At 43.3% G+C, this 20,563-nt stretch overlaps 1 protein-coding gene across 3 annotated transcripts in view; it reads right to left on the bottom strand.

Moving 5' to 3' along the window:
- Window positions 1-20,563, bottom strand: part of CLTA (clathrin light chain A) — a 297,566-nt gene that overhangs the window by 184,794 nt on the left and 92,209 nt on the right. For all 3 annotated transcript variants that reach the window (XM_069630466.1, XM_069630465.1, XM_069630464.1), the window contains exon 2: window positions 10,938-10,975. In XM_069630466.1, coding sequence (XP_069486567.1) covers window positions 10,938-10,975 — 38 coding nt within the window. The remainder of the gene's footprint in view (window positions 1-10,937; window positions 10,976-20,563) is intronic.

The following is a 20,563-nucleotide window of genomic DNA, read 5'->3' as shown; positions in this document are numbered from 1 at the left end:
TCGGGAAGTGGGGGCGGTTCATGGTGGTAGTTTCCGACAGACTCTGGTGGAGTGGGTGCACTGTTAGGTGTAGTCTCAAGAGCAGCTTACAGTTTATTGGACTTTATAAGTTCGGCTGTATCACTGGCAGTGAGTAGTCTTGATTTCAGGGTGCCAAGAAGCCGGGTGATATTAGTCACTTATTCTAGGTTTTAGTGTACTATTTGTACTAGCTTGCAGATATTGGGCCATTTTGAAGTGTAGCTAGCCCTAGGTTATGCAAATTAGGCAGCCTATTTAGTTGAAGCTACAGCACAGTTACGCTGTCGGGTAGGCTTTCTTCTAGTAAGCAAGTAATACAGGTAAGCTATTAAGGAGAAGTTGAAAGTAGCAACTCTCTAGGTATGGTTTTAGTTGGAGATTGGGAGGGTTTTCTAATTGTAGTTCTAAATTCAGCGGGGGCATGCTGTTAGGCACACTTCCAAGGTCAATTTGCACAGAGATGGTATTAGACTATTGGGTGCACTTCTTGCTTCAACTGTACACAAAGATGATATTAGGTACTATTAGGTATACTTCTAAATTCGACTGTATACAGGGAGGGTTTTTGGCAAGATTCTAAAGTCAACCTTGCACATGTACAATCAGACATACATCAGTTTGACAAAAAAACAGGAGAACAGTTAGAAAACCCATTTAGTCCATCAGATAGCACAGAGGAGAGAGGGGGAAACAAAAAAGAGGCAATTTGAATTAGATGGTGTTGGCTGGTGCCACAAGAGAAAAATGAAGCTGTTGGAACATTTCAGTTAAAAGCTAACTTTAGTTGGTCTTGTAATTCCCTATTTGGCACATCGTTGGTCTTAAAACTGTATTTAAGCATGATTATTTGTTCTGTGTTGACCTCTTGGGTGCATAAAAAAGAGAAAGCAAAGTAACCTTTAAGGGTGCAGATTCGCGTTTTCACCTAGACCACAGTGTAATTTAGTACCAAAAATATATATGGCAGTTGAAAATAAATACCTGCAATTGTCAAAAAGCGCGGAGAAAGAGATTAGATCTTGTCCAGCTCAGTTGCTTGTTGCCTGGCTGTAAGCTCGGCTAGCTTCGTTTGTTGGAATCTAATTCCACTGGAAAAATTAATAAATTGGGTACCATTTAGTTATGAATCCACCTTTTCTGATCTAAATTGTAGATAATTAATACATAATTGGTGAATTGGGCTTGTTAACTGAAACACTAAAGTGAGGTTTGCTTACCTGCCATTTAGAAATTATAGTGAATACTGCACCCAAGAGGTCAACACAAAAAGAACGAATAATCATGCACTAGTGGCACCAGCCAAACCCAACTAATTCAAATTTCCTCTTTTTTGTTTCCCTCTCCCTCTCCTCTGTGCTATCTGATGCGGTAAATGGGTTTTCTATCTGTTCTCCTGGATTTTTTGTCAAACTGATGGATGTCTGATTGTACATGTAATGACATAATTAACATACGCCCTGAAAACAACCTCAGAGGGTCGAAACACGTGTTGGTGTGGCGACTTCTAAATACCAATTTCAGCTGCAATACTAATCTTAGTTTTCTTTCCAAATGTGAACACACATTATATGTATCAATCTACCTTTTGCAGGTGCTCTATTTTTGCTCATGTGTTTTGTTGCTCATTTTTGTTTTTTGTTTTAATAAACCCAGCACATTTGGTGCATATATGATATGTTTGGTCTATTGCTTATGAAAGTGAGTGCTGTCAGTGAGGATACCCATTCTGAGCTCACCTTTTGCTAAAGACCTGTACTACACATGTTGGTAGTGACACTGAGCAGCCAGGCTCATCTCAGGAGGGGCGAATGTGAGCTGTAGCAATGAAATCCACAAATAGAAGTAGCCAAGTAACATTTAAACTCAAGGTTTTAGTTCTAAATAATTATTTAACAGTAGTTTTAAGTAAACATTCTTTAAAAATGGCAATGCATGTAACCATCAAATATACTTTAAAATACTTTTACCAGAATCGACACAAAGCTAGTAGATACTCTTTGGAGATGCTTCTTACACACTTCCTACACCCTGAGGTGACTTCACTAGCCATGACAGTAATAGCATTTATATATCACTAGTACACTTTGCAGATTCTGAGGTTGGTAGAAAGGAAAGGTTAAGGGACAAAAAAGTTATAGGTTCTCAGAGCATGTGAGCACTTAAATCGTCCAATGAAGTCTAGATAAAAACATTTCCCAGCAATAATAGTTAGATCACCTCTGGGGGAAAGTAAATATCAAAGACAAATGGATCAGAAGAGTCTGCAGGGATCCAGTACAGCCAAAGTCAATTGGAGCAGTCTATGGAGCCGAGTCACTTCTTAGTTAATAAAGTCAGGCACAAAGTTAGAGAGTTTGTTGAAGAATCGCTGTAGGGTCACAAGCTATTACACTTGTGAGAGGTAGAGCTGAAATCAACTCTAGCAACGTAGCTACTGCAAGTATCAACTGAGAAGAGCGAAGCTAAAGACACTGCGGTAAGTATTGATTAAATAGTTATGGTCAATATTTTCCTTTCCTTTATATTGTTTCCAGTTGTCAGAACACTTGGACCCCTTTATTGTGACCGATACAATAGATTCCAGTTTTATTTTCACCAAACTGTCCTGAAGCAGTGCAACAACTGTAAGTATTTCCATTATATATTTAAAGTAGACTCCAATAGTACATGATTTCTTAATCTATTTATTTCTTCAAATTTCTTCACTGATTGTTTTCACATTCCATATTCTCCATATGATAAAACTGTTCAATTCACCAATATATCTGTTCTCTCAATACGTGTTTCCCCATGGTCTGTTTTCCATGGTTCTTCAGGAGATAATCTAACCTGTTTTCCACTTTATTTTCCTTTTTCTTATCTTCAGATCCTATATATCTTCTCTGCATTTGTGATGTTATATTGCCTGAACAAGAGTTCCCTTGGATGCGATTGTCCAAGCAGCATCCATTCTGTGCTGTTTTGGGGACAAGAGGGAGGATGTCTGGAGGACTCCAGCAGCAGCAATTCAGGGGTCGGCGGCAGCTACGGACTCTTTTCAGATCAACAGCACTTTGCGGTTTCCGCGCTCAGTAAACCCCACCACTGTGGATCTTGGACACCGGTTGGGCTTCTTTCACTCATGAGGTCCTGCACTCTGGGGAGTGGACTCTAGCTCTGGTCATCCTGCTTCTGGAGAGTCTCCTGGAACTTCTGGCCGGATTGCAGAAGTTGCACTCTACTACGGATTTCTCGACCCCTGGCACTTGGTTCCTTCAGCAGCAAAGAAGTACAGCCAGTCGGGGAAGATGGTCCAGTGGAGTTTCGTCTCGGGGTTAGTTGTTCCCACTAACCCAAAGGAAGAAGTCGTCCCTTCCAGAGCTTCTCTTGTCTACCAGAAAAAGGAGTTTCAGCACAGCAGCAGGGCTTCACCACCCAATTCAAAGTTCCAGGAGGATGTAGCAAGCTTCGTTCACGGTTTCTTCGCCAGGCTGTTCTTCCCAGTGGCCGACTGTCTTCAGTCCCAAAACCCTTGCCTTTTAAGCAGGTTTTTTCCCCCCATCTGTGCACAGCCTAGCGGTCACTTAACAGCAGGGTGGCCGTCCAGCCAATTAGGACTGGGTGCATTCAGACATTCTGTCATGATTCCTGCCCCTCATGTCCCCAGCCTCCAAGATGTCAGGCTGGAGCCAGGCTACGATCACGTACATGGCCCTTAAGGGCCTCTCCATCCCTCCAAAGACCCACTTGGAGTCAGACTTGGCGCTTGTGGCACCAGACCCACTCACTCCCATAGGATAACATTGGGGTTTGGACTTGTAGTGCATTGATGGGGACAAGATGGATGCCCCCACATATTTCGGTTCACAGCACTGCATGTGCATTCTAGTCTTTTGGGTGTGGTTTAGCCCAGAGACACCTGGGATACCCAGAGACCATTTAAGCCACGCCCAGGCTGAGAAACAAGCTTTGCGTTTTCTGCATCTGCAGCGTGACACTCACCGTGTTCGGATCGGTCTCCAGTAGGCCTGCATCTTTCTTCTGCGCTCAGCTCCTGCAAGAACACCATTAGTAACAGCCTTACCTTGCGGCGCTTCTGCCCATCATTCATCGCTCCTTCTGTTCGGCAGGCATCTTCGGCGGTGTCATTCCCATCCCGGCACGCCGCTTCCTAAGGAGAAGGGAAAAGAACAAAAAGGCATTAGTACGCATTCAGCAAATCTTCGCTCATTTTTAAACACTGTACGAGCTTTAAACGCTTACCTGAATCCCAGCCGCTCTGGGGGAACTCTGTCTCCGGAACTCTCATCCATCTGCAAGAGGGAAGAGACACTCCAGGTTAGCATGGAAACATCTAGAGGCACCGCAAACCGCGCTTACTCACCGCATTTCTTCTTCATAACCGGCATCTACGCTGAAAACGTCGCGGCACCTGAAAGACACCGAAAAAGAACTCAGTTCAATTTCAGTACTGAAGCCAGTCAAAGGCAAAACGAACAAAGGGCTCAAACCTGGCTTGGTGCGCAGAATAAAACACAAGAAGGCCCTCACCAACAGAAAATGGCAAAAAAAGAAAACCATGGCAATTTTGACAAAAGCCTGCGGTAGAAAAAGCACAATGGTAGGAAAATTGGGTAACAAAAAATGTTACAAGAATAGGTAGGAAAAGGGGCTACTAAGTAACCCCCCCAGCACTCCACATAAGATGGTGTGTGCTGGACCTACAAAGCGAAAAAGGTAAGAAAAGTCCATTTCACTTTACTATTCTTGGGCACAGTAGTTAACACAAGAAAAGGGGTTTAAACCTTATGAGGCATCTAAACGATTTCTCTGTAACACTGCACTGATGGTGCTGTGTGTCACCATACCAAATGTATGTGCCTATGGAGTTTGTCAGACTCCAAAAACAATGGAAACACATTATCCAAATCAGGTCAAAACACATGAGAAAGTGAGAAAAAGGGATCTCTCACTCCAGCGTTAGAATTAAAATGTCTTTTTTTTTTTACGAGTGTGTGAACAAAGGCCTCTCACTTACATCCTCCTCAGTTGGGTTGACTTAAGTCGGGGGGTGAAAGCGGAAGACAAGAGGGTGGGGGGATAGGGTTGGAGGTCATACATTTGCTTCAATATTGCAATGGAGAATGTAATGGACCTGCTGTGCAATTGTTGATCATAATACAAATATATAAAAAGTCCTGCAAAAGAGCTGGGGGTCTCTAAGGTTGAAGGGAATTAACAGAAATAATAATTCTCCCTAACACTCTTCATGTTGGTTATTATGAATGTGTCGCCTTTCGAAATCTGCCACATATAAATTGGCTAAAGGTGGGGCAAAAGTGGCTCCCCTAGCAGTACCCCAACATTTTTTCAAAGAAGGTGTCTTTATACATTAAGAAATTATTAGCAAGCGCGATTTCGGCGAGTTTCAGCAGTAGTAAGCGGGGAATCTCCAGAGGCAGTGTGTGTTCTTCTAGAACTTTATCAATCACCAAGCGTATCTCCATTTGTGGAATAGAGGTTTAAAGAGACTATGTGAAGGGTCACCAAGAATTGTTCTTCTGAACTGAAAGTTATATCTTTGATGAGGTTTAGTATGGCAGTAGCGTCCTTAATTTAAGACCTCGTTTTTGGTTATTTGTGACTGCAAAATGAAATCCGCAAATTGGGATAATGGTCCGAAAATTGAGTCGATACCCGCTACAATTGGGCCGACTGGGGGAGGAGAGACTTCCTTATGCATCTTAGGGAGTGCACAGAATGCTGGAATGCTTGGGAAAACGGGGCACCAAATTTCTCCCCGCCTTTTTTCTGATATATTCCTCACAGGCTGCTTCATCTACTAAGGTGGAGATGCAGATTTGCAGGTTCTCAGTGGGATCTTGCGCTGGTAGTGTAGTTCGTTGCACAAAAGTGTTGACCATTTGTGCATAAGACACTGTATTCACGAGTACAATCGCACCACCCTTATCTGCTGGTTTGTTAACTATTTTGGGGTTCTTGCTAATGTTATCCAGGGTAGCTCGTTCTAATCTGGATAGATTGTCCAAAACAGGATGGATCGCCAATTACATTTTCTAGTCACGTTTTAAGAGCCTTTTCAAAGGCAATTGATTCCGCTGTAATGATAATCGGATAAAAAGTAGATTTGGGGTGGAGACCTGTAGTGTCACTGGGATTGGAAGGGTTTTGGAGCAGACAGTATCACCAAAGAACTGTTGAAGCCAGATCTTCCTAAGTAATTGCGCCACTTTGATGCGGGTGTTTAAAATCATACTTGGCCATAGGTACGAAACTGAAGCCTTTTTGTAATAGCGCTGTTTCGTGTTGAGTCAAGATGTGATCAGATAGACAACTAGTAGTTCCTCTGGGGGAATTTCCCTTTCCCTCTGCTCCTGGTTATTCGTGGGAGACGTGCTGCTGTCCTCTGCTCCATGCCGCGTTGGTCTAAAAAAGCCTGGTTGTGTCTACCCTTAGGACGCTGATCTGTGTGCTCTTAAATATTTACAAATGACTCCCACCTACCTTCCCCGTCTCATGACTCGTCTCTAGACCAGAGTCCAGAGGTGCTTGCAATGGTGTCTTCTCTCGAGCTTGCGCTAGACAAACTCCAATGTAATGGTGTTTTTTTCTTGAAGAACTGTCTAGGTTGGCGCCGCTGTCTTTGGCGACTCCATTTTTATCACTTGGACCCAATCCTGGATAACAGAAGTAATATATCCATGACATCCAAAAACACATCACGTAGGTGCTTAACTAGGCATAAGGTGAATTTAGAAGTGGGCACATTGAGCATTAAGGACCTAAACGCATAAAGTTATAGCTAAGGTACTTCCTAAAGTGTCCAATTTGTAAAATGGCCCATCACTAATTGTACTGCACAACTGTCCCATGGTTGGAGCTTTCAGCCCATCTGCCATAGAACATTAGCAGATGGGGCCACTCCAAGATGGCGGCCTGCATAGGCTGCTACCTAGGAACACAAAGGTTTTGAATTAGGCTCCCATGACAATTATACAAACGCCAGCCTGCCGCAGTGTTTCATACGCGGATTCGATCGCAAAGACGGTTGCGAGGTATACGCTGGCTTAGTCGTTTCACAGGTAAACAGATTCTTTGTGCCAGACCAGCCCAGAGACCCTACGCATATCCTTTATTGACACAAAACATGAAGGGCAATCACGGGCCCTTTTGCCATGACAACCACGTTTCTTTATAAGTGATCATAATGTAGGTCTAGCCTGAGGGGTTAGAATAATGAGGGGTGCGCACAAGGCATCTCTATTATTCCAACTATGTCCTTCAACTCTACAATAGGTCCACACATATATCGGCCACTAATTGCTTATTGATATTTTGACACTCAATGATTCCATGATATGCAAAGTACCCAATCAATGGTAAATTTCACTGCTTGAGGAACCTTTTTCACACTTGCAGGTGACATGTATGGAAATACACCCCGTTAAGATCCAACACGAAAACCTGCATTCGAGCCAATAGATGGGACGTGCGAGTACTCTAATTCGTGAGAGTATGCTCCATAACATTGCAATAACTGTAAAAAATAGCATAGATTAGTTATTTTTATAGTGATACTGCTCCGTGTGATTTTCAACAGGGTCAGTCTGAATACCTCCACCTACCCAGCTTTGCAGCTTTGAGGCGAGATCTTCCATGTAATCACATGCTGGAAATATTTCTAGAGTCCAAGTAATATGGGCACTATACATGCAGAGGACACTCGAAACCAACTAAGAAGACCGTCCTGAAGAAGGTGGTACGAACAAGACAGCCCACTGAAACCGGTCAACAAAATACGTGGAGACAGCGGTAAGTTTCCTCCTGTATTCTTCATTTTTCAGAAATAGGGAGGTCTATCAATCAACGGATCAACCCTCACTAGCAGAGTCTTCACAGGAGTCACTTTTTTAAACCACTGCAATTAGAGTAATTTTCTTTTAATGACGGCACACTCACCCCCAGTACTGGCCAATAAAGTCATCATTGCCTAAAATACTGGTGGAGATTTGTCTGTACCCCAGTGCCACTGTTTTTAGTTCCTTAGTTACATAACCAATAGCCCTCCTTTGGGCTTCAACTGTTAGCATCACGACTACCAATACATTAATAAGAGTTTAAGAGGTTAGTGTCTGTAACTATAATGAAATAGAACGCATAGACAATTGAGAAATTAAAACTGTTTCTCTCTCTAATCTTATTCTATCCACTATTAGATAGGCGGCCCACCAGCGCTGCCTAGGGACTGTGGCCCATAGAGGCAGGGATAGATGCAACATTCTGTCCCCTTTTCTTTCAACATCACCTGTTGATTAGTCTCCTTATCATAACAAGCAGAGGAATACATTCTTCCATGACCCCGACAGGTAGTAACTAGTTGTCCCTGCTCCGCCTAAGCTGAGACATTAAATATCTAATCATCGAGGAGCATTATATAGGCCTCTCACAGACAGACTTTTAGCCCTATGGGTGATCTGCCCGCCTCCTTTTTCGACTCCACTCGACGGACCACCGGCTTAAATAAAGAGCACTGCTTCGCCCGGCAACGTGAAGAAAACTTTGTCCATGTTGGATCCTCAATCTGGCTGGGAAGAGCATTGCATATTGAACTGCCCTTTCCCTCAGCAGCTTTTTTACCCCGGTGAATGATCCAAGATACATCTGGACCAGTGTTGAAAAGATCAGGATATATTATGTATATTACCCAATTCAAAGCGCATGGATCCTTTCTCGCTTGCTAGTCTCAGAATTCTGTCACGGTCCCTAAAGTTAAGCATGCAAGCAATTATAGGTCTTGGGGTGCACCAGGTCTTGGCCTTGTCGCTGGTGTCCCATGAGCTCTTTCCACCACAAATGTAGGAGAGAATACTGCATCCATCAGTGCAGGACCTCCACCATTTCCTCCATGGGACCTTGGGCAATCTACTCAGGGAGCCCTACAATCCAGATATTGTTATGCCTGGAGCGTGAATCTAAATAGTCACATTTTTGTAGGGCGAGTTTGAGTTTTTGGGGCATTTTAGCCATCCAAGTCTTGAGCTCATGGATATCACCCTCTGCAGTTCCCATTAGAGATTCTGCTTCGGTCACCCTACCACTCTTGTTCCATTTCAGCATTCAGGGTGCCAATGTTAGATGTTAAATTGTCTAGCTTATTATTTATTGAGGCAAATCCAGATTGCATACTTTTCAGGATTCAGCAAAAGTCTGGAGAGTCCTGTTCACGCAGTCCCAACGGTCTGCTTGTTTCCACTGCTGGTTCAGGCCAGGGTTTACAAGTTTGGCGCGTGAACGCCTCCATAGTTTTATTTGGACAGCCGCCTCCACCTTTAGTCCTAGTGAGGGCCAAACATGGCTTTTGATGTTCCAGGAGTGCCTGCTCAAGTGTACAAAAGTAACCCAAGGGGCCTAGGTGTGCCCAGATAAGTGTACACCGACATTGGTGGTGGGGGGGTTGCTCTGCCCACTCCCGCTCTACCCCCGCCCCCTCAGAGGTCAAGGGAGTCTGGGATCTAGTGGATCTGGGACACAGGAAATGTAGCTGCTAATCTGCCAAGCTCACTGTCCAAGTACCTTTTCCAGTAGAGCTTAGCCTGAGGGTCTGTTACTCCACGCTTCAGTTGGGACCTTGCGCTCCTTTACCAGCAGTGTTGCAGGGTTTAGTTCCCCAGACATGAGGGTATGCCTGCCCACCACCCCCACCCCCTGGCGCCCAAGAGTAAATCTTCTCTGTCCAATCGCTGATGTCACTGCTTGGGGGTGAGGGGGGAGGCCCATTGGCCTGGTGACTCCTTCGCTGACCCCGGTTTAGTAATAGTCGGATGGTGTGATTGCAAATGTGTTGGCTGCAAAAAATACCTCAACTCACAAATGCTGGGAGAGAACAAATTGGGGAGGGAAGGGAGATTGAAGCAGGAAGACATTGCATGAAAGTTTGTAGACAAAAGTAAGATACATTAATGAAGTAAGACATTACTGGAAACAAATTAAACAATGATATGTGCCATAATGTTGCAAAGTAAGCTGTCGGTAAGTCACTGCAAGTCTGTAGTGGTTTGTGCACCTTACAGGCTGCAGTCAGAAACCCTCAAACATGACTGAATCAGCAGATAGAAAATCTATGTATTGTGACGACAGCCTGCAGCAAATTGGCCTTTAACTTTTGTCGCTCTGGCCAATTGCCTATTGCATATATTTTTGAAAGTGTCTTTGTCCGTTACAGAAATTAAGGGGGAACTATTTTGAGGCCTCCAAAGTGGCCTTAATGAGGGAATGGGGTTTGGGGGACCTTTTTACGAGGAATCGAATGGTGTGGCTGAAAGTGGATAAAGTGGTGCTCCTGGTGGATAAACTTAGAACAGATTCTCATTTTGCGTAACAAACTACCATAACAAAAGCTAATAATTTGCTTAACCAACAACCATTATACAATCTAAAAGGGCAACAAAGAGCAGTACAAGAAATCAGGAAAAAGACAGAAGGAAATCCAGGCAATTGGTCTTCATGACACTCAAGTATCACGCCCACAGTGAAGAAAAAAACTTCCATTTGTCTCTTCATGCCTTTCTGTTCACTTTTTTCCCCTGTAGTCTTCCTTTCTGTAATCTCAATTTAATTAAAAAAGAAAACATTTAAGTCCGAGTGAGACAGTTTAAAACATTGCATAATCTTTAAATAATAAATTGGGTTCTTATATCACGATTTATCCCAGACTTAAGAGCGGGACTGGGATTTGAACCTGGGTGCTCCGCATGGTCTTCCTTTAGTGCGTTGCCCCAGAGCTATCGTCCTGGCCCAGGGTTATGTGCAAACAGTTTTGTTTCACTTTAAAAAAATTGTTATATGATATGCATGTACAAAAAGGACAGCAACATATATTGACATTTTGATAATTGGACAGATTCTGGATTAATCACCTGATAAAAATCCCCATTCATAAATCCGTCAACAGCATCTGTAAGAAAAAGAAAACATTTCCATAATGTTGCATTGATTGATATTGCACTAGTAATGTAATTTCTACTGTAGACTTAGGTCACAGTTACAGCCTTCGCTTCACAGGACAATAAACGTCAACATTGGCATTAAGTTCACATTTCTTAAGCGCTACAAATATTGAATGCAATCATAACTCACTACACAGATTTGCCTGCAACTTTTTTGTATGGTGTACTGTCCTTCTGGACAGAGTTTTGGCAATACAAATACTTGCGCAAAACAGAGGAATTTGCTTTCACACCTGGAAAAGGCCTGCCTATCTGTTCAAAAAGCAAACAAGCTCAATGAGGCTCCAAGTACTTATGAACAGTAGAAAAACACCAATGGCCCCAACTCAACATTTAAAAAGTATTTTGTTAATCTTTTATTGAAAGGTAGCTCAGATCCTTGAATTATCACATTAATTAGGCAAACACAATAAGAAAACTGATCCCAAGTGACTCGAGCGGTTAATAGGATTCATTCAATAGTGCTCTGATGGAAGATGAGCAGCAAGTAGCTCCAGGAGCATCCCATGGCTACAGAGTATAGTAAAGGAAGATTATTGATCAAGTGAATGGAGAAAAGGTCGTGCAAGTGTGTGCCTCCCCCTTAAAGGTCAAACAGCAGCCAGGCTTGTCTGGACAGTGGCATATTGGGACCCCTTCGCGGAAACCCAGCAGTTTGTCTGCAAATAAATAGAAAAGGACAACGGGAGAGGGAAAAGGGGACATGTTAAACACACATGAACGATTTTCACAGGTAAGCATGAAGGGTAGCAATGGAGTTTGTGACGAAGTTTAACCTTTTTATGAATATACTACAGCCGCCAGTCTTTTCTGACGGACAAAGTCAAAATGTTCACAATCGTACAAAATCCAATAAACATAAAAGGAGAACTTTTCTTTTTATCTACCTTCCGTGTGGAAATGGGACAGTCCAGGATTATCTCCTGAGGTAAAGCTTTCTTTTATAGCTAGCTATTCCTCCGAATCCAAGGACAGGGGGATGCTGATTGGCTGGGTTCCTGCATAAAAGGCAAAGATCTTGATGCTGAAGCCAGAGTCGACCACTGGAAGATCCATTCCAAAGAAGAAAGAAGGATGCCTGTAGCCACCTCCAGCGACTGCCAAAGCTGAGTCACCGATGTAGCCCCAAGCCCTTTCTTCTGTGCAACAGGGAAGATCCAGACCAGGCGACTTCCTCCCTTGGACTGGTGGGCATAACCAGTCTCAAAACCAGCTATAGTTTGAGCAAACGACAAAATGCGACCTTCAAGGCCTGCAAAATACCACCCCGATACCGCTGGCACTGCTGGGGTATAGCTCGTCAAGCGCTGTTCTGGCTGCAAACTTGTGGGCATCGGTCTAGAACTACAGAGACTGCATCCCAATCATAGAAGTCCTCTCAGCTCAGTCATGGACCGAGAGAAGGAAGAAAGTCTGCCGGGTAACAACCGTCTCTGCTAAAAAGCCTGTGTGGAGCCTCGACAACCAAGTGCCACAAAGATCGTCTGCTCCTGCCAAAAGTTCTTCCTCCAGACACCAAGGCCAGAGATCCGAACCAGAGCTGATGTCTTACCTTGGGGACCTGCAGGTAACATTGCTGTTCTTCATCAAAAAAAAGGTACCGTCACTTATCTAGGTAGTTTTTGCGTTGCTGTTAACTCCTCCTGAGCTTTGAGTCACGTTGGTATGAAAAGCCCAACTATGTTCTCCCGTGCCTTAGGACATCCGTCCTAGGGGCAGAAATCTTTCAGGTGGCCCACCTAGCACCCTGAACCGGTTGAATCCACTTTCATTCCTTACTTGCTATGAAAAGCATCACCTGTGAATTTGACAGCATTTGCACTCCTTTGTTCTGCCGCCCATGGGTCACTGGTCGCCCAGTGCCTCCATCTCACTTTTGAGACTCATTCCCCAGATAGGGTTGGACTTCTAAAGTTTAGGCCTACCCAAAGTTAATTATTTTATTTTTTACATTTATATAGTGCACAAACAGCCCTTGGGCATTGTGGCACTGTTACTTCATGGGCACTGAGTTACAGGGAGAGGGTAGAGGTTGAGTATTTATATGCATGATTTTCATTTATTCACATACATTTTTTATGCACAGATTAAATAGACATTTGCAGTTTTAGATCATATTTGAGTGTGCAGGTGTGCTGTGTTTCTGTTCTTAGAGAGGCACAGCTCCACCTCACTGACGAGGCCCAATAAGCCGAAACACGTGTCTGGGGTTGCTGTTGGTACTCTTGTTCAGAAGAGAATTGCCAGGCATTTCTGTGCTGGACTGCCCTTGGGCAGGACAAAGACTGATATGTAGTGGACACTTCTCTTCTGTGAAAGGATGTGCTAAAGACTCTGGTTGAGACTCTAACCCAGGATATAGGCCGGTAGTAGAGAAACTCCCAGAACCCCCTTGTTTTTGTGTGTCTGATGAAGGCCAGTTAGGCGAAGAGCATGGTTTTATCTGACTTGCCAGTATTGCCATTTAATAAATGTTGATTGATTAATGATTTGCTAACCTAAAGCTACTCTTGATAAATTACCCGTCATCTAAAGGTCAACTATTGAACGCATTGCTACAGCAAATGTCGTACTGTATATATGTGTGGAGTTTTCCTTACTTACCTGAATTGCATTTTGAGTTTAGAATTGCTTTAGTGTATATAATAAATAATTTTTAAAAATAGGTCTGGGAGCCCCTCTATCGAGAACACACACGGGAAAATAACCTGTTCTCTGGCGAAGGTGCCCACTCGCGAGGGTCTACAAACACGTTTTAGCTCACTGTATACCTTTCAAACTGGCGAAATACCCATTTGGATATCAGTATGGTCTCACCCACTTCGGCAATCCAGCACCAAAATGCTAGGCAATTCTCTGAATAAGAGTACCAACAGCAACCCCAAACGTGTTTAGGCCCAGTCGGGCCTCAGTGTGGTGATGCTGTGCCTCTCCAAGCACAATGAGTAATGGGTCCACATCTGGATTACCTTGGGTAACAGGCTGAAACCCTATGGGTCTGGGAGCTCCTCTCCCAAGAACGAACACAGCCAAATAATCTGTTCTCTGGGAAGATGCCCACTAGGGAGGGTCTTCAACTGTTTCAGTTCACTGCTCACCGTTCACACTGGAGACATACATTTGCATATCAGTCTGGTCCCAAATAACCCTATTTGTATACAACTACAGTGTGTCCAAGTGTTTTCTTGACTATAAGTGTACTCAAAAGGTATTTGAACTCAACTACAGCCCTCTTCCATCCAAGTCTAAGCCGGACCGCTCAACTATAGTTAGCAAACCTTTTGGGTAGTTAAGGCCAAACCTGAGAGTTGGAGCCTTGTACATCTAAGAGCGAGTCTTCTACAGTCCTACCACAAGTGCACTTTAGGAAAACTCCCCAACAGGCTCCAGTCACAAATGTGGATTCTCGGGAGCCTTCAAGTCTTCAAGATGGCCGGTGTTGCGTTTCCACCATGTAAAGGTTTTTATTTCAGAGAACCTCCAATGACTTGTGCCCTGCTGTTTTGGTGACAATTATGATATTTCTTGTATTCTTTATTTGGGCCATTACTGACATTTCCACGCTCCTATCCAATTATAAAGCCCAAGCTTAAAAGCTAAATTGGAATGTCCGAAAGATTGGTGCAGGGACATGTCTCTTGTCCAGCAGACATCTACTTCTTTGCGACAAATCTCAAATCTTTCCTGAAATGTGACTTTCGGGCACCTCAAAAGTAAGTTGCAATGACTGGATTTAGAGCCATGATTGGTGTCTAGGTCCGGTTTCAGTTCTGGGGTCTGCAGACTCCACATACCTGGTAGACTCAAACACAGATGGGCTAAATGGGGTAAGTAGATGTGGTCAAATGGACTTCATGTGCTTGTTCCTTTCACTGGACATTTTAACTAGTGCTCATCTCAGACGCCCCATTGCTTTTTGTTGCTCTTCCAATAGAAGTATAAGTATGCCAGAGGGTAACAACTGCATGTGAGGAAGCGCCAGTGGCAAAGATTTAATTTGTGCCAATATTCTTATGCCATCAGATAATGTGAAGCCTCAATTTCCTTGAGGCAAGGATTGAATGGATTGGGGTTTCCGCTATTCCAACTGCTGCAGATGACATTTAAACTGAATAAAAAGACAATGGAATTGACAATCCTCTCCAATATGCCTGGCTGGAACAGATCAGTGGCCATAACAGCTCCTCTTGGAGCTGGCTGCCCTACCACCGAGTTAGTTAACTCCGAACGTAGCCTAGGACTGATCAAGTCAGTCCCACCTTTGTCTTGTACAAAAGGTGTTTCTTTCCTGGCACCTTTACAAAAAATCATGAAGACGAGAGAGTCAATGATTGCCTTGATGCAAGTGCTTTCCCCAGTGAAAGAGGCCTCTGCCCTTTGGAATGCGATTGACATTTTTTAGTAAAATGGAGTGTGCTTAGGCGCATGTCTTTAGTCTTATTTGATCATACATATCCTCCTCATTTTTTGTTTACATTGCGTATAATGGCTGACATTGAGTTGGGCTGGGTATCCAACATATTCTGCGCTCTAGTGGGAGGCAAGTTTTAAAACTTAGATTACCTCCAACTGGCCGAATGGCGTTTAATTTCTGGTCTTGTGGGAGCCTAGTGCTGGAACGCTATGGCTAACCTTTTCACTCCGGGAATCTTGGGGCTGGTTGTTGAAAATGTTCAAAGTTAAGAAGCTTTAGCATATGTTGCTGAGGGAGACTAAGGTGGCGGCCATGCACAGTTTGCTCAGAGCAATAATAAAAAATTAAAAAAGAAATGGCTTGAGTGTGAAGAGAAAATCTATATAGTTAAAACTGAGCGCAAAGCCAAGACAAGAATCACTGAGCGAAAAAAACTGAAATGGATCATATCACTGAAAATCATCCCGTGCAAGGATAAAAATTAAGTTATCCAGAATGGAACTGCGCCTCATTCCTAACAAAGGGCCACGAGGTAGGGCTCAATGAAAATATTGATTGGCACTGAATGCATTAAGATGCACACCATATTATACCCAGAGATTAAATTTGGGCACTCAATACTAGTATAGATATGGTGTTGTGTTTTGGACATAGATCCCTTCTCTATCCTCTCATTAATAGCTCCAGATGCATATTTCCCCACTCGATATACCCAACCAATCACAGACAAATTCCCATACTCCCCTCAGCCCCCACTCCCACATAGCTTGGTCCCACACTCTCAATCCACCCCAATACAGACATAGCAGCACTCCAAGATGAAAGGTACATGTCCACAGTCCCAAACAATACCAAAACCACCACAGACAAAGGGGAGGAGAAAAAGAAAAAAAAGAAAAAGAAAAAAAGGAAGAGAGGCTGGGGAAGAAATAAGGAAGAGAGGATGGGAAAGGGAGGGGCTGAATAAGATTAATGTATACACTTCTAACTGAGATAGAGGATGGAGTTCAAATGCTGGATTCCCCACTTGAGCATAATTGTGTGATCTTTGGTAAACCCACCCTCTCCCCATCCTTTGATTTCATCATCTGCCAAATTAGGCCTTGCTTAAAAACAAACTAAACGGTACCATGACATTCTTAGATGAACTAAAAAGAGATTGTCAAAGAGTGGCGAGATGTGATTTAGCTTAAATGTCACATTTTGGAATTACAATATATGTATTCTAATCCCGACTCTGCTCCTCTCCCTCGCCCACTTGACCAAACTGATGTGATCTTGGGAACATCGCTTTAGCTCACTGTACTGCAGTTTTTACATCTACCAAACGTGGGAGTGCATAGAAATAAACTAAACTCCTGTATAATGTACTACATAATTTAAAAAAAGATTTGAGTGGCGAGGAAATGGGATACATCCAGCCTACTGAAGTTGCCGGCATCAGAACCACAAGATTCTAAGCCAGGCTTCCCCATTTTACCAATACCGTTTGACTGAGTAAAGCACTGCGGTGCAATATAGCAGTCAAAAGACTGGGGGTAGCGATATGGTCTAGTGGTAAAACCAACTTTGAGTTAGAATACCTATTATAAACAGACAGCCATTTAGCGAATGGATTGCTATACATGTGTTGATGCATGAACTCATGAAATAGTGCTTTGGAGTCGCCAGATTTAACCACTGGATTACTGCTCTGTTAAAAGTATGCATTTCTTTTTTGGTGGATTTGCTAACTGGGTCTTATTAAAAGAGTGCTAATGGTCACCAACATGCTACAGTCCGTTTTCCAATGTTGTTCAAAAACACTCATCAAAACGGAAGATCATTTGATGTCCCTGTCTGTACTGTCATTGTGAGACCAAGGACTGTTTTTCCTCTTGAGCAAATCGTATGCTTTTGGAATAAAAATATGGATTCTGTATTTTAAACTTGGCTTTCCACTTAACCAAAGTGAATTGTTCGTAGGCAAATCACTATCCGCCTGTGCTTCAGTTCCCTTGCCTGCCACAATGTTTGCATTTTTCTCCCAACAAAGGTCTTCAATTTAAATTAATGGAGAACTGTAACTGCTCCCACTTCAAAATTCATTACTCTCATTTCTCACTCAAGACAGGCACATGGCAGAGTTTGCAGTCACTAAAACTGGTGCCACCATGGATGCCTTATTTGTTCAGATGACGAACCCCCATGTCAAGTGTGGTTTTCTTAACTGGCTTGTGCTCATTGGAACCTTCTAATGCAAGGGTTGACTGGCATGGATTATAATTTGCACGCCGGAGGATAACTTAATTGCTCATATCTAAAAAGCGCTGCATTTACACAATAAAACATAAACCGACATTGTTCTCAGCACTGATATTACTTTCATTTCGTGTCCCACCCTTTGTTCTATTTTTTCCATCTCCCCCTTAGTTAAATAGCACTCCTGCAAATGAGATTCACATGAAATTCGTGACACAGCGTTCAGATGCGAGAAACAAACAGCAAGCGAGACTCTGCTCTTAGCTAGGAGACTTAAAACAGCACTTAGGATAATCTAGGTGTAAGGGGTGATATTTGAATGCAATGAAACAAACTACGCTCCAAGATGCAAAACTCACAAATAAGCCACACAAATGAGTAAGACTTTTCGTTCAGGCGTGTGCCTCACACTTCGTGTGATACAAAGAAATTAGTGAGACTGCTCGAAGTTGCAAGACTCACAGTAAACGGGTGATATTGACATAAAGGAAGTGGAACTGGTCTGAATCGTGAGACTCGCAGTTAACAAGGGAGACGGAGCTCCAGTACTTCAAGATTTAATTTTTTTTTTTTTTTTATAAACGCGCCCAATACCATACCCGAGTTCGATTTGTAAGCGCTGATCCAGGATTCGAACCTCTGTTGCACTGTATGTTCTTGCTGCCAAGACCAGCGCGTTGCCCCTGTGCCATCTTCCGTTCACAAGAAGCGTGTATTACAAAATGTTTGATTGTTCTGTAAGATGCTGGAATATTTAAGAAGATGTGTGAATTGAATCCAGACAGTGCAAAGTCTGAGTACCTTTGGCTTATTCCCAGTCTTTCCTCAATATCTCCTTGGTTTATCCTCCAACATATTGTACAGCAATGTTACTTCACGGCTAGATTAGTGCTTTATAGATACCATTCATATATATGCAAATATTGATACACATACATGCAGAGAGAAAAAAAACACTGCGAGCAAAAGCATTGTTTATTGAGGTTGAATATGCGAGACATAGCCATGCGTTTACTCTAGGGTGTTTAAATGGGTCACTATTCCGATGGGCCGTGTTCAGGATAATGTACACAAAACCAGGTGCATTTGGAAAATGGGTTTCTCGCCAGGTCCATTTGAAACCTTTTTCGGGGGGCCACGATGTTTTTTAAATGTACCGTTTCCTGAAAGCACAAGGAGGACTAGTTTGTTTTGAAAAACAAAGGATACAATGCGGTTCCCCTTTAAACCGCATTACCCGCCTTTAGGATTTGAAGTATGCATGCCTTCACAACGAATTGAGCTGTTGGTGATATTTGCAGAATGGCCAGGAGGAGGCCGTCATCAGCTCCAATGTAGTTGGCTAGTCGTAGTGTTGCTATGGAGATACACAATCCAGTGCTCTGGAGAACAAATTGGCTGGCAACACTGCTTGCCCTTAATCCCACACACTTCCAACGCCTCCTCGCAGACTGGATGTGGCCGAGTTTGTTGCAATATACATTTCACCCCCTCCCTCGCCAAAGCCTGCTATGTTAAGTAGGAGCAGTTCCAAAAACGGACCATCTCATAAGAGACTTGAGCAGGATGAAAACGGGGAGGGAGGAGGTATCCCAATCTGTCCTCCTGACCACTCTCTGCTCTACTTTTACAATTGAAATGTTTTAAAGTCAATATTAGAAGGCAGCTGGATTCCCACTTATTAAATGTGTATTAGCACCTTGGAGGCACATATCCACTAATCACCTGGCACTGAACACAAGAATTATCCAATGTACCAACAGCATTCAGAGCAGATTGGTGGCGAGCCAAACGCCTTACCAGGGTCAGACTGGGACATAAAATTGTCCCACAGTTGCAAATGGCAATGTATTCTTTTTGTGACAGACTTCGAGTAGTACCCAAGGGAGATGTTTTTATCAAATGTGATGCAAATTGTGCATTTTAAAGAATATTTATTCAACAACACTGGTCAAAACTACTAGCCACATGGTGAAGTAACTTATCAAACTGGGCTATTTGGTTCGGGTATTGCCCCATTGCCCTACAGGCCAGTTCGAGCATGCACCTTACCTGCTGCAACTTGCATACCGTTCTGCCTACCACTCTTCCCAAGTCGCCTGCAACTCCACACACTGCCTCGTCAAGGATGTTCTGAGGGAGGGCAACACATGTCTAATCGCCCCTTTTCTTCCTTGCATGCAATTCTACCCCACCGCTGAGGTCCAAGTGCAGTAAACAGGCCTGCCACTGCTTTGCCCTCATCCTTTGTTTTTTTTTGGCAACCACTAGCGATGCTAATGGCGACAATGCCCATCGTGGTGGGCTTTAGTATCCTGGTATCAGCACGCCATCCGTCAGTAATGCCCTTGTTTCACACAGGCCATTAACCAGGGACAGCAGACCATTAACAAAGCACACTGGCAACAGCATTATTGCCTAATGTTTCCTTCGAATAGTATTGTGCTGACAAATATAATCGACCAACACTCTTCCCTAGACCACTGCCCACATAAAATTGAGAATGGCAAAACAGTACAGAAATTCAATTACAAACATTGCACCCTACACTGTTGGCAGGTATGGTTTATTAAAAACAAACGGCTTAAAATCTCATTGGTCATGCAAGATCGCTATAACACTTGGCATGTATTCAATGCAAGGATGGCTCCACAACATGCAATGCGATGTAACGTTCACACTATGGTCGACCAAATTCTCAGTAAACCCAGAGTGTCAAGGCAATACTAACAATAGCAGTTAGGTGCTAAAATAAATGTCACACCGCATAAGGAGATCTCTTGTGCATAAATCTACTATGTCGGCCGTGAACAAGTTGTGAGCACCATAGTTTCCCAGCGGTTTACGTCTTAATAAGGTCGACGGTACACGCAGGTTCTTA

Source organism: Ambystoma mexicanum, chromosome 6q (assembly GCF_040938575.1).
Source record: "Ambystoma mexicanum isolate Mex_15411 chromosome 6q, UKY_AmexF1_1, whole genome shotgun sequence".
NCBI classification, from domain to species: domain Eukaryota; kingdom Metazoa; phylum Chordata; class Amphibia; order Caudata; family Ambystomatidae; genus Ambystoma; species Ambystoma mexicanum.
This window is presented reverse-complemented; position numbering and strand designations above follow the sequence as displayed.